General features: G+C 41.6%; 1 protein-coding gene across 3 annotated transcripts in view; it reads right to left on the minus strand.

Moving 5' to 3' along the window:
• Positions 1-12,814, minus strand: part of chst11 (carbohydrate (chondroitin 4) sulfotransferase 11) — a 95,613-nt gene that overhangs the window by 18,326 nt on the left and 64,473 nt on the right. For all 3 annotated transcript variants that reach the window (XR_005447451.1, XM_038739232.1, XM_038739231.1), the window contains exon 2: positions 8,440-8,525. Coding sequence is in view for 2 of the 3 variants with exons in the window: in XM_038739232.1 (XP_038595160.1) it covers positions 8,440-8,525 (86 nt within the window). In the remaining variant the exon portion in view is untranslated. The remainder of the gene's footprint in view (positions 1-8,439; positions 8,526-12,814) is intronic.

Genomic DNA, 12,814 nt, shown 5'->3' on the forward strand with positions numbered 1-12,814 from the left:
CTAGTTGTGTAGAGACTACTGTGCCTCTGAGTGTACGTGTGTGTCAGTATATCTCAAAGAGAAAAGTGGGGGTGTAATTATAGCACTACAGACAAGATAATGACAAACTGCTCTCACTCGGAGCCATCAAAGTTTCTCTCGTCTCATGAGCACTTCCCTTTTTACTCTCTGCATGGCATGTTCCCTCAGGGAGCAACAAACCAGAGGAGAGAAAGGAGAATAAGGTGAAGGGGAAAAAAGTAAAATAGAGGGTTTCACTTATCACATGGCAACTGCACTCTTAGTTTTTAAACTTGAATCATGATTGTTCAGATTGGTAGAAAGAATTGCTTGGATTTTTAAGGCTTCCTAACCCAAAACTCATGTACTGGGATGTCAGTTCACATGGGGTTGCTGATGGACCGTTTTTCTGTTACTCAACACAAAAAACAACTTAAGTTGGATTTATACTTGATGCAGCGTGTTTTATCGTGGATAGCTATGGTGTGGGTTTTGATTTATTGATTTTACCCGTCAATAGCACCACTGCAGCTATAATTCAGTCCCTCCAGGATTTTGCGAAGTCGCGATCGCAAGTATCAACACAAATTCAACAAGTCCCTGTGAATTCAGTGCGACATGTAATTTTCACCGCAACTTTTCTGCCAATTTGACCCATCATCACCGTTTCCCGCAAAACATTGTCATACGTCAGCTTGTCATTTCCTTGTTTACAAGTCGCAGCAGACGTACAAACGTCTCACATTTGCTGACCAAAAAAAAGGTCTGCGAAAAACTGTTTTGCACAGCGTGCAGTATTGTGGTCGAACATAAAGGAAATTGTGCCCACAGAGTGGCAGAAACGCATGGAGGAGGAAGACACTGTGACACAGGCTATTGCATCCCGGTCAATTGCAAGCACTGAAAGAATCAAGCTGGTTTAAATGTGTAGGGTTAGTTAGGGTTAGGTCCGTGAAAACCTGGAGGGACGGATAACTACATGCATTTACATGGAGATGTTTCTCTTATCTCACCTACCCTCACTGATTTAAATGGGGTGGACAAAATACTAGAAACATCTGTCAGTATAACCCGACACAGTTCAACAGCATCTTCAAACGACATCTGAACATTACATTGTGTTGTGTCCCACAATGTAATTATTTGATGAACTCAAGGAAACCAGCTTGTAATGTCAACATCATACAATATTTTCTCAGAGAGCAAAACAGAGCTCCTCCAAATCCATTTGTCTCTCTCCTTTCACCTCCTTTCTTCAGCCCTGTTCATATGCAGACAAAAAGAGAAAAGCCTCCTCCTCTAAATCCCTTTGTCTTTAAACCCAGAGTGACTTATCTTGCTTCCCACACACATATACACACACATCTTAAAACCATACCCACAGTGTATAGCTGTGCTCTGGTCTGATGGTTTTACAGCACAGCAACACTCAGACAGCTGCTTTGGCTTCTTTGCTGTGGGTGAAAGGGGCATCGTTCCTTTCAAGTCCATGCCAGTCTCTGCCACTGTGTTCCTGCATAATCTTGCCCAGGGTGCTTATTTCAGGGAGGGCAGGAGGGGAAGCGTGAGAAAACACACACACACACACACACATACACACACACTCAACTAAAGTGAAGGGATTGTGGGGTTTGCAGGATATCTGCAGCTGGTGAAACAATCCAGACAGGTATTATCTAGTGGCACAGGTGCAGGCGGACAGTTTCCTCCTTTCACTGAATACATTCATTTTGAAACACCAAAATTACAATTCTCCACCCATGATTAATATTCAGAGCACGTTCATTTCAAACCATTTCCGATGACAACTAGTTGTCCTGCCAGGACTGGTTACTTGCTCATCTCCCTCAAATTTCCATTTGTAGAAATTTCATCCAAGTAGTGTTTTTCTCTAGCCACCTACCCTTCTGTCCTAATGATCACGAGTTCTAGGTAATGGCTGAATTACCGTAAAACTTTGAATAATAGCCAGGGCTTTTATTTGCTAAAATCACTGAATTGACCAGGCCTTTAAATCTTTTTGCACAAAACTGAAACAACAATCAAACAGTTTATTTATTTCAAACAGAATAATACTTATGTAAAAATGATCAGATAATATCAAATACACATCATTCATTTGATCTGGCTCCGACAGACAACAACAGGGTGCAGGATGAGAGAAGTTAGCAGACAGAGAGCGATGGACTTCACATGACAGGATTCACAAGCTGTTTTGGTTCTTTTGATGGGTGGACCCTTACAGACTAAAGGAATATAAATAATCAAAGAACGGACACATTTGGGCTTAACGAGCACTTCAAAGTTAACATGAGTCAGCACTTTTTCCCCCCTTTCCTCTCTTATAGCTATGCCGGTTACACCGGTAAATCTAGAAGAATAACACTTTGAGTCTTGTTGTTTCCGTTAAATGAACTCAACAGTGGTATTGTGGAGAATGTAACCGGTCTAAGGATGTGCAGCATGTCCATATTGACACATTGATCATATGTTTAAACATCAATATTTGTATTAACGATCTAAGCAGCTTAGAAGCAGCTTAGAAGCAGCTAAAGTGGCGACCCCGCGGGGTTTAAGGTTATACATCCAAAGAACTTCTATAAAAACCAGACCAGGCGTTAAATTAAGGCAGGCATTTATTTGTCAAAATGTGTTCCCACACCAGGCCAGTAAAGAGATAGGCGGCTATTTGGGACTCAGCTATTAATTGAAGTTTTTGCGGTAATGAGACCAAAGATGTAAGTGGCCAAAATGTGTTTTGTTCACTTGAACAATCTGAAGGATTCTTCACACTGAAATGACCCAGTAAAGGTGCTTCAGCGTGGGCATGTCTGAATGGGAGGAGACCCCAGGATAGAAGAGAACTTCCACCATGAAATTCAGCTGGGGCCGTGCAACAGAGGAGTGTATGTAAATGGTTAACGGACTTAGAGCGCCTTCCTAGTCTTCCGACCCCTCAGAGCACTTTACTCTACATGTCACATTCACCCTATTCATACATATTCAACCCATTCTCATATATTCCCATGTCATCAAATATGGACCCTTGGTCAAAACCCCTTATCGTCATTTTTCAACACTACAAGCATTATATGTCAGGTCAGTGTAAGGCGATGTAGAATAAAGAGCAACAAAGTGTAGGGAGGAGGTGGTGCGTGACACACACACACACACACACACACACACACACACACACACACACTGATGGTCTCTCCGCCGTCGTCCTTGAAAGCTTTGTTACATAGTCAGGCTAATTTAGCTTAGAAACAGAGGGCTCTCACCACGGTTACAATGCAAAAGACACTCAAGTGCGTTGAGTGCGTTTTCAGATTCAGAGATTTTTCACTGACGATGTGTCAATGGTTCTTGCACATGTTTCATTTCAAAATGAATGACTTTTGCTTGTTTCATTGTTTGACACAATGAACCTGACTTCTTTTGAAGAAAGTACATCTACCTAAGGGACTAACTGAAACAAATAATAGTTTTTTTTTTTAACAAAAACTACTTGGTTAAGGTTGAGGAACGACAGCGGTCATGGTTAAAAGGGTTAGGTTATCCTGCATGTGTCTTGGCCCTGCCCACTATTCTGACACATCAAAATCAATCCAACATAAACATTCCATATATAAAACCATGCAGAGACACAAAAATATGAAAACATACAGGACCTTAAGATTAGGAAAATGTAGCAAGTTTAGAGTGAAAAGGAGTAGCAAATATCAAATCGTGAGACCTTCAACCCAAACCCAAAATACAGATCATCAAAGGTTTTTGCTCTGCTCTCTATCTTTGTGAGGATATTTGACGGACTAAAACCCAGATACATAACAACTGATGCACACACACAGACCATGAAGGCATACTTCCATTACAATCACACTCCATTAGTGCTCATGTTAGCTCTGAGTCATTCATCCCTTTTTCAAACCCACTGCAGGCCTGTGCACAAATGTGCACATCCTGTTCACCAGCCTCAGCTCTGATCTCTGAATCAGCATTTAACTGTGAGCCAGGCTCTGGCTTGGTAATAATGGTGTCTACATGCCTCTGTGATTACTCGTAGGAAGAAAAAAAAAACATTTCCATGAGGAGGAAACATTATTACGGTGTAAGGAAACTAGTTTTCTTCCCTGTATTTAGATGATATGTGACCCTGTGTGTGGCCACATCAAATCATTCACTCTGGAGGTTTATTGCATTCGACAAATCAACTCATTCTGATTTAAATTCTGATTGATGAAACCACAGTCAGCCCCAAGGACACACAGTGCAAACACAGCAAAGGGTAAAAATAGCAAAGAAGAGGATCTCTGTGAGCTTTTGGGAGCCTCAAAGACACCTTGTTGCTCCCTGACTCGGCAGCTGGGAAGTTAAGCCTTGAATGGATGACTTGACTCCAAATGTTTTTTTTCTCCAGATTTATCCAGTGTGGAATAGGTATTAATTAAATGTAAAACATTTACAATAGAGAGAAAAAAAGGGAGGGGGGCTGGCAGAACTGGAGTTAGGGAGAGCAGACTCAACAAGCTGGTGAGGAAAGCCAGATCAGTGGTTGGGCTGGAACTGGACAGCCTGGAGGCAGTGGCGGAGAGAAGTATGAAGTTCAAGATCAAAGCCACCTTGGCAGATGGATCTCATTCAGGCACCGGATCATCCCACCTAGGTGCATAACGGAGCGCTTCAGGTGCTCATTTGTCCCTGCTGCCATCAGACTGTACAGCAGCAGTGGGGAGCAGACTAGCCAGTTTATGAAGTGTTAGTGTCATGAAGGTGAATAGACTGGAACCATACATTCACCCTACTTGTGGGTGTTTATGCTAATTCAATTTGGTGTATGTGCTAATTTAGCATCCACTGTGTTCATGCTCAGGTCATAATAACAACTGAATTTATTTTTTATTATAAGTAAATAGCCAGCCTGGCTGTCCAAAGTGAAAAAAAACACCTATGAACACATAGCAAGCTTAACATAATGCATCATTTTGTTTAATCTGTACATGAAAGGAAATGTAAAAACAACGAATAGTGAATTACATGTCACATCACATGATAGGACTATTTCTTGACAAACAGCAGTCTTCAGCTGTAGCGCAGGATGGCAGAGAAGGTCAGTGAGCATGGGTTTTGGTTTTCGTGCCAAGATGGTACCAAAAATGGCGACCTCACCGTGATTTCAAGACTTCGGGGAGCGGCCCACAGTCACTTCGCAAATGACTCATGTTGGACAAAAATAGTTCTCTTCTAAAACCAACATTTCAGGTATCTACTTTTTCAACAGGCCATTTCATTTAAGAGTATTCTTTTCACACACTGCGCACCTTATCTTGAGCTCAATTCCTTAAACCCAAGTCAGAGACCTCCAGTCGATCAACCAGTGAAGAAGTAAAAAATGCACTTACCAAAATATGGCAAACATGTCCTCACTCTGAAGGTGTACGATTCAAACAAGGACAGAGGTACAAGAACACCCAACCACACACACAGGCACACACATGCAGAAACAGCTCTCTCTTGACCACTGACCCCAGGCACCCTGCTAATGTTTACTCTAGCTGCAGTCCCTGTGCACACAGAAATACTGTATATCAATGGGACTTCACATGAGCGAGAACGTGTGGAAAAATCTTCCACGGTAAATTAACCTACAGTGAGTCCACATGCACCTGATCTAAGCTGTGCAGAAAACCACTTAAAGCCCCCGTATGGCCAATCGAGAGAAAAAGAGACCAATAGAGGGGGGGGGGGGGGGGGGGGGGGGGGGGCGCTCCAGACAGCAAAGGACAGAAGAGGCAGAGCTGGGGGAATAAAGGACAGTTGGAGGCGTGAGGAAAGAGACAGCCCAGAGTTAGCTGCAGAAGAAAGAGGCAGGCAGATAGTAAGTGATAGATAGTGAGGAGGACAGTGATGAGAGAACAGAAGAGCAGCAGAAACTATCCAATCTATCACTGTGATAGCATCACCTCCAGCAGTGTCCTCCTTTCTTGCTCTTCCCTTCAGCTCCTGCACCACACTATAGATAAACGGTGCTCCAACACAACATGAAGAAAGTACTGTTTACAGTTTCTGCAAAATACATATACAGGCTGCCCCCCCACAATGTTCCAAAAAGTCAGTTTTGAGGAAAGGTTGTATCGCATGATGTAACTCATCAACCAAACACGGTGTAAGCCTGGTTTTCATCCTGGCCAACCTTCTTTTTATATTTATTTTTGAGCATTAAGTTGTTGAATTGATTTCCTACCTTTAAGGCAGCCACTGGTTTCAGTTCACTTGCTTGAGATAGGTAATCAATCACAGCCCATCACTTTGCTTTTTGTCAGAATTACATTATCATTGCAAGCAGGGACTGTTTTGAAAAATCTCCTCAATGATGTGTTCAAGGACAGTTGGGGATCTATTCCAAACAGCATCATTTTTAAAGGAAAAATATACTTTATTACGACTTGAATTTTATTTCCAAAGCTTGAAAGCTGATGGATTCCACAGTTCATATTAGTTCGAGATTTTAATTGTTCTGTTGGTTGTAATAGTATTGTACTCACCAAAGTAAGTGATGAACTGCATCTCTAAAAATAGGACCAATAGGGCAACAAGCATGAGCAGTCAGAAAACCCTGGGTGGTCATATTTATTTAGTTGACCTGCCTAAGTAGGTTTGCACATGCAGTCTTCCTATTAAATGAGGGAACTACTACACATTGTGAGTGTCTCTAGGTAAAGTGGTAGCAACAGTAATCTGGCAAAACTGTTGGCTTGCTGTCAAACAGGCAGACTGTCTGACCACTCATGCTTGTTGCCAATTTGGACCTTTTTTTATTGATGTCAATGCATTCCAAGATCTCAGCCATTACTTTAGTCATTGCTATTGTAACATATAAAACCAGAGCCACGAAAACTAAAACCCAACTAGTAACAAATCATAGTTTTCCTTTAAAACTCTTATATGTGTGGGATTTGAACATTTCTTATTTTGTCGACTCATGTTGGTAGCATAAATAATAAGAATAAACTGTGTAGCCATAACCATGGGGAGTAGGGTGCTGAGGGTGTTGCAGCAGGTGCAGGTTGTAACACCTGCCTCCAGGTGACTGAGGTATATACTAATAGTTTGTTTTGATTTTTGAAAGTGGGGTGAGCTTTCCAGATGGTTTCCAATAATATTTAGTATTGTGTCCTGTAGTATTTTGTCTGCATTGTCCTGATTGTTTGGCTGACAGGATCTCAGTAAGTGCTGTTAAGTGATTTACAGTGCAGTAAGTGACATTATGTTTGTCTGCTATTGTAATCAATCGTGTTTTTTCGAGCAATTTTTTTTGAGTTGGTTTGGATTTGTTATAGGAAAACATATTTGCGCAGCTATATGTGTTGCTGATAATCAATGCATGCCAATACTGTACCTGCAATTCCCTGCACTGCTCCAATAAACACTTTGATTGTCTCATTTTTCTAGAAAACAAAAATGTATGCCATCAGAAACACTTGGAAGACCGCTGTAATCACGATCAGACTTTTTCACTTGTGCAGCTCTTATAGTAACCATTAACATTGGGTTTCCTGCTAGCTCAGCAGGTTAAGGCCTGTGTCCCTGTCCCATTCTGACATCCTACCTCTGTCTCTCCTCACTGTAAACTGCCCAATAAAGCAGAAAAACCATTAAAACTGCGACGTATAAAATGCTTTAATTTCATAACGGCAATCTTGTAGTTATAGCAGGTGTCGCGCTTTCAAATGGCTGCCATCTCGTGAAGCTCTTTATATCTAAATTGTGTAATGCTTAATGAAGTGAGGCTTCACTGGCTGGAACAGAAACTGACAATAACAGTCATGCTATTCATGGAGACAAGTGAGGACTACTACCTGCTGATGCAAAACACTTTATTTTAATAGTTTTTTCTCTCCTCCCTGCCCTTGAGAATTAAGTTGTGAGGCTTGGGCAAAACCTCCGTCTTTTTCTTGTCTCTTGTTGTCCGTTCTCATTCCTGAAAGACTGGAGATGACTTTATCGCTGCGTGCCTGTAAAATTTGCTCACTACCAGATGGAAGATAGATGGCCATTATGCTAATGCTGTCCCCAAGAGTTTTCATGGTCATTCATTGTGGAAGGGGGACACTCAGATTGTTAGATTGACTGTCACTTCCAGGTTGACATTCAGGCACTGAAAGGCACATGTCACAGTCAGTAGAGACTGAGCAACAATCTACATTTAGGAATAGAGAAGCTAAAAAGAGGCATGCACATCGGCAGGCATGCACAAAAACAAATGCTGAACTAAAACCAGCCGGGATTAGTGCTTTACAGGGCCTTGTTGAGTCAGACCTTTGACCTGCTGGGTGAGGAGAAGAGTACAAACAGGAATAGATCGGGGTCAAGAGAGACAGACAGAGAGAGACAGTAAATAAAGAGAGAGAAGTTGCAGCAGGCATGTTGGCCTCCTACCTGTGTGGGGTTGTAGAGCTCCTGCAGGGCGTTGCGTGACCCCTTCCTACAGCAGCCGTCCACCACGAAGGGGTTCCTCCTCATGACTGCAAAACACAGTGGAGACACCAATAAGAACTGAGGCTCTTTCAGCCCAACCAACCCAATAGAAAGAGAGTAACAAAGAAGACACACTAGTTAAGACCCATCTCGCTCAGGAACACTGACTGATGCTCCAAAATACTGACTCTTGCCCTGTTAAGTCTTCAGAAAAACCTAAATATGCCATCTTCTCCGACTGAAATTTAGCCCGTTGTTGCAGAATGCATCCCCCTTTGAGCTTAATATCTTTGTTCCAAAATGAACAGCAGCCACCATGGCTACAAGTGGGAATTACAGGATAAGGCCATGTTGAATTTCCCTTTCATTTCTTCATTTCTCATGATTCTCTGTAACAAGTCAGTCTTGCTTCCAATTTATCCCAGTGGCATTGCAAAAAACCCCAACCCCCCCCGCCCACCATTATAAGAGAGACTAAAACTTAATTTGAAATCCCAAACTGCAAACAAGGTCAGTTAATGCACTTTGTATTATTAAATTAAAAACCATGAAGCTTTAATAGTTGTATAACATTTCCACAACCTAGAAAAGCTGTTTTTATGTGTGTGAGGTAAAGCCTGTTGGCCAAGCGAGCCTGGCAAAAGGCAGAGACACTAAGGCTGGAATTATGCTTCTTCGTTTTCTGGTGTATGCTCTCAGTGAACAACTTTCAATTGACTTTCATCATGAACAGGGTATCATCTTTGAGTTTAGTATGCATACATCCAGGACGTGTTTGTTGGAGTCTTGCAAACGCCACAACAACAAGTCCAACATGTGAATTTTTTCACATGTTGGATATGTTATTATTTCTTATTAGTTCAACTTCTCCTTTTTAATAAGAAGATTGTGTTATTTCTTCTTTTCAAAGTTACATAGTCTATAACCTTAAAGAAGCAAAATGGTTTAGGTGTTTTTTGGACGTGCATATTATGGTGCTATATGGACATAAATACCAAACATGTCCCACCAAAGTGGGAAATTATTTCCTTTTGACCTTTGCCCTTGTTCCCTTTCTTCTTAGTAGATATTTTAGTATCTTCAACCTACAGGAGAACCCTCATATAGCTGCACCGTTCCCCTGCCAACCCTCTACTTCTCTTCAGGTCTGTCCTTTACTGGGCTGGATTCCTCTGATTGACAGATTGAAGAGTGAAATCTAACTACTCTTTGTTTTGCTGTGGACCCCCTGGACCTCTCCACAAGGACACCACTTTTTGAGCCATCGCTTTAAACGACCAACTGCTGTGAGAAGGAGGCAGAAAGCTACAGGGATAAATAATGAGAGCAGTGACTGTATGCCAAGGGCGAAGCCACAGTTCAGCATTTGTTTGGCTGGATTCTCAGCTCTTTACACAACTCGATACAGAGCAGTAGCTGCTGGCAGCGGCTCAGTGGGAGCAGTCAGTGCAACACACCGCCCCCGCCAACACACTCTCTCCAATTACTCTGGATGGAAAAGCACTGAAGGACGGCACAGGATCGTCAGGAAAGAAAATGAACCACTAATGAGGAAGCCAAGGATTTAATGGCAGTTTATTCCACACGTCATCTGCCTCATGTTCATGGATGGACATGTGTTTCTGCCATCAGAAAAGCTGATGATGAGAATAACATTGTGATGCACATTCACACTTCTGGATACATTTCTACACAGTACATCTTCATCAGTACAACTCAGCAGTGAAGTTTGCCATTCACATTACAAATTCTTGTGATTCTATAATTATGTGAACATCAATTATGCTTTATTGATTCACTTATTTCAATCAATAACCTTAGCAGTTCAGCACAGACTACTCGATAACTTGATTAGCAGATAAACAGAAAATAATTAATAGATGGCAGTATTAATAGGCTAGGTGATTTATCCTCATTTATCAAGGTAAACAGTTCAGCATTTTATCATTTTAAGTTCAGATTTAGGTTCTAGACTGGTGGATGGACAAAACAAGCAAAAAAGATTTTGTAATGAATCATTTTCCCTATTTTCTGGCATTTTATAAACTAAAAATGTTTCAAGAGATGAACAGTAATGAAAGTTAGATGCAGCCAGGGCCATAGCTAACATTTAGGACTCTGATGACATGTCCTTGACTCTTTAGGGGGATGAACAATTTCATGACTGCATCCCCCGACATGGAAAGAACTCCACCATCACTGGACGGATTTCAAACAACAATGACACTTCATATCAGGTTTGGCATGCCTGGTTTATGGCTGGACTTTTTTAATTTGTCTTGTGTCAATGTGATCTGGAAGTGTTTCCTACTAGAACTAGAACCCAGAAGTTCCTGTTTCAATTCTACTGTCCATAGGGAAATTACAGACAAATCATGCATTGACATATTACACATTATTATACATACATACATACATACATGTTGCGCTCTTGATTTCAGAGGAATTTCATTGAAATAACTGCTTCATCTAAAAATAAAAAACAGAAAACAGAAAATCCAAATAATCAAAAAGAAGTATGGGTGGCCTAAGGGTTAAGGTACCGACCAACCGTAACATCCCCAGTAGGCCTAACACTAAAACCCTGTTTTGTTTAGTCAGTCTTGGTGTCTTGCTTTTATGTAGGAGGGGTGGGGGGCCTTTTACATGTCTTTACCCCAGGGCCCACTGTCTCATAATCCATTCATAATCCATTACATTTATTCATTTAGCTGACACTTTTATTCAAAGTGACTTTGCTATATATGCTGGAAGGTCCTACGCCTCTAGAGCAACTAGGGGTAAAGTGTGTTGCTCCGGGACACATTAGTGGATGTGTCACAGTTGGAACTAAACCCGGGTCTCTCACACCAAAGGCACATGTCTTATCCACTGCCCCATCACCACCCCATTATACAGGCTCAGTGGCTAATTATACACAATTTAATTAGCTACCACATACATAATCATGTATGTCCACAATGTTTGCCTGTATTTACAATGTGCAGTGGTGCAGGAGGCAGATTTGCACATCTGCTGTGTAAAGCTGATAATGTCACAGTTCACATTTGGTCATCTGCACACCTCATGAACTAAACTGTTACTGAACAAATCTGTGGACAACTATGTTTTCTGTGACTGTCAGTATGCTCCAGTTACTCCTCCTCTTTTAGATCCTATTGTTTTACTGCTGCAGTGGTCAAATTTCCCTTTAAACATAAATGAGGCTTTGTCTGCTCTTACTCTCATCTCACAGGTCAGAGGAACTTCAAAGCAAATATAGGATTCACGCATCTCAGCAGGCTGTTGATTTTTTAAAACCCTGGTTATAAATTAAAGAACGCAGTGTGCTGAGGTCGGCGCTGACCACAGATATACCCAGCATCCCTGTATGTGAACTGCAAATCCCCGGGGAGTGAGCTGAGCGCTTGTTAGTGTAACAAGCCCCAACAGACAGGCGTGACCTTCAAACACCGAGGGGGGGATAGAGAGAGGTGAGGGATGCCTTTACACCCTCAACACCCACACTCCTGTATATGCACAATTAATCATCCACACACACATACAACGAGATTGATAACCTTGTTGCTAAAGTCGGTCTTTAATAATGTAGTTCAAGACTGCATCCTATAATGTGGATGATGTAAACAGAAAATTACTGTTTTCTTAGAACACAACAGCTTTTGGGGCAATAATGCAATCACAGAATATTTGCTTTTTAGGCTCGTTTACACAGAAAAGCACAACACGGGTGCGCACGCACTTCCACTATCAGCAGGGTGAATCAGCAGGACAGTGATGATTCCTGATTGCTGTGGACACGTGCTTGAGGTGGAGCTCAGGGTAATGAGGATTCAGTCCTAGTGTGAGTATGTGTCTGATTGCGCCGCATAGCATTCATGGGTCCTAGAACTGTGGTGATATTTGCCAGCTAAAAGCTAAAGACTATACTCTCAAATCACAGTATTAATAAACAGTTCGATGCATAAAAAGCACCCAATCCTGGCTTTTTGTGCTGTGCTGTAATCAGTTGCTGCAACGATAAACTTCAATTCTGGGAAAACATGGAAAGCAAAGTCCACAAGCCTCTGCTCCATCTGAAGTCGTCCCCATCAAATCCATCTGAAACTGGTCAGAATTCCACTTATAGTATGATTTCGTTTTGTTACAGTGCAAATAATCATGGATGACAAGTGTGTTCATTTACAATCACAAGCTAGAAAGTTATGCTGGGGCTTTTCCACAGCACTTTCACATCCACAGGTCGAACAAAAGAGGTAATGGTAATGTAGTAATGGCATAAATCAGCCAGTGGATTAGTCTATATGATTAGCATGTTATCAACATATCACTGAAA

Source organism: Micropterus salmoides, unplaced genomic scaffold (assembly GCF_014851395.1).
Source record: "Micropterus salmoides isolate LMB-PRFRI ecotype aquatic unplaced genomic scaffold, ASM1485139v1 Ms_hic_scaffold_23, whole genome shotgun sequence".
Taxonomy (NCBI): Eukaryota; Metazoa; Chordata; class Actinopteri; order Centrarchiformes; family Centrarchidae; genus Micropterus; species Micropterus salmoides.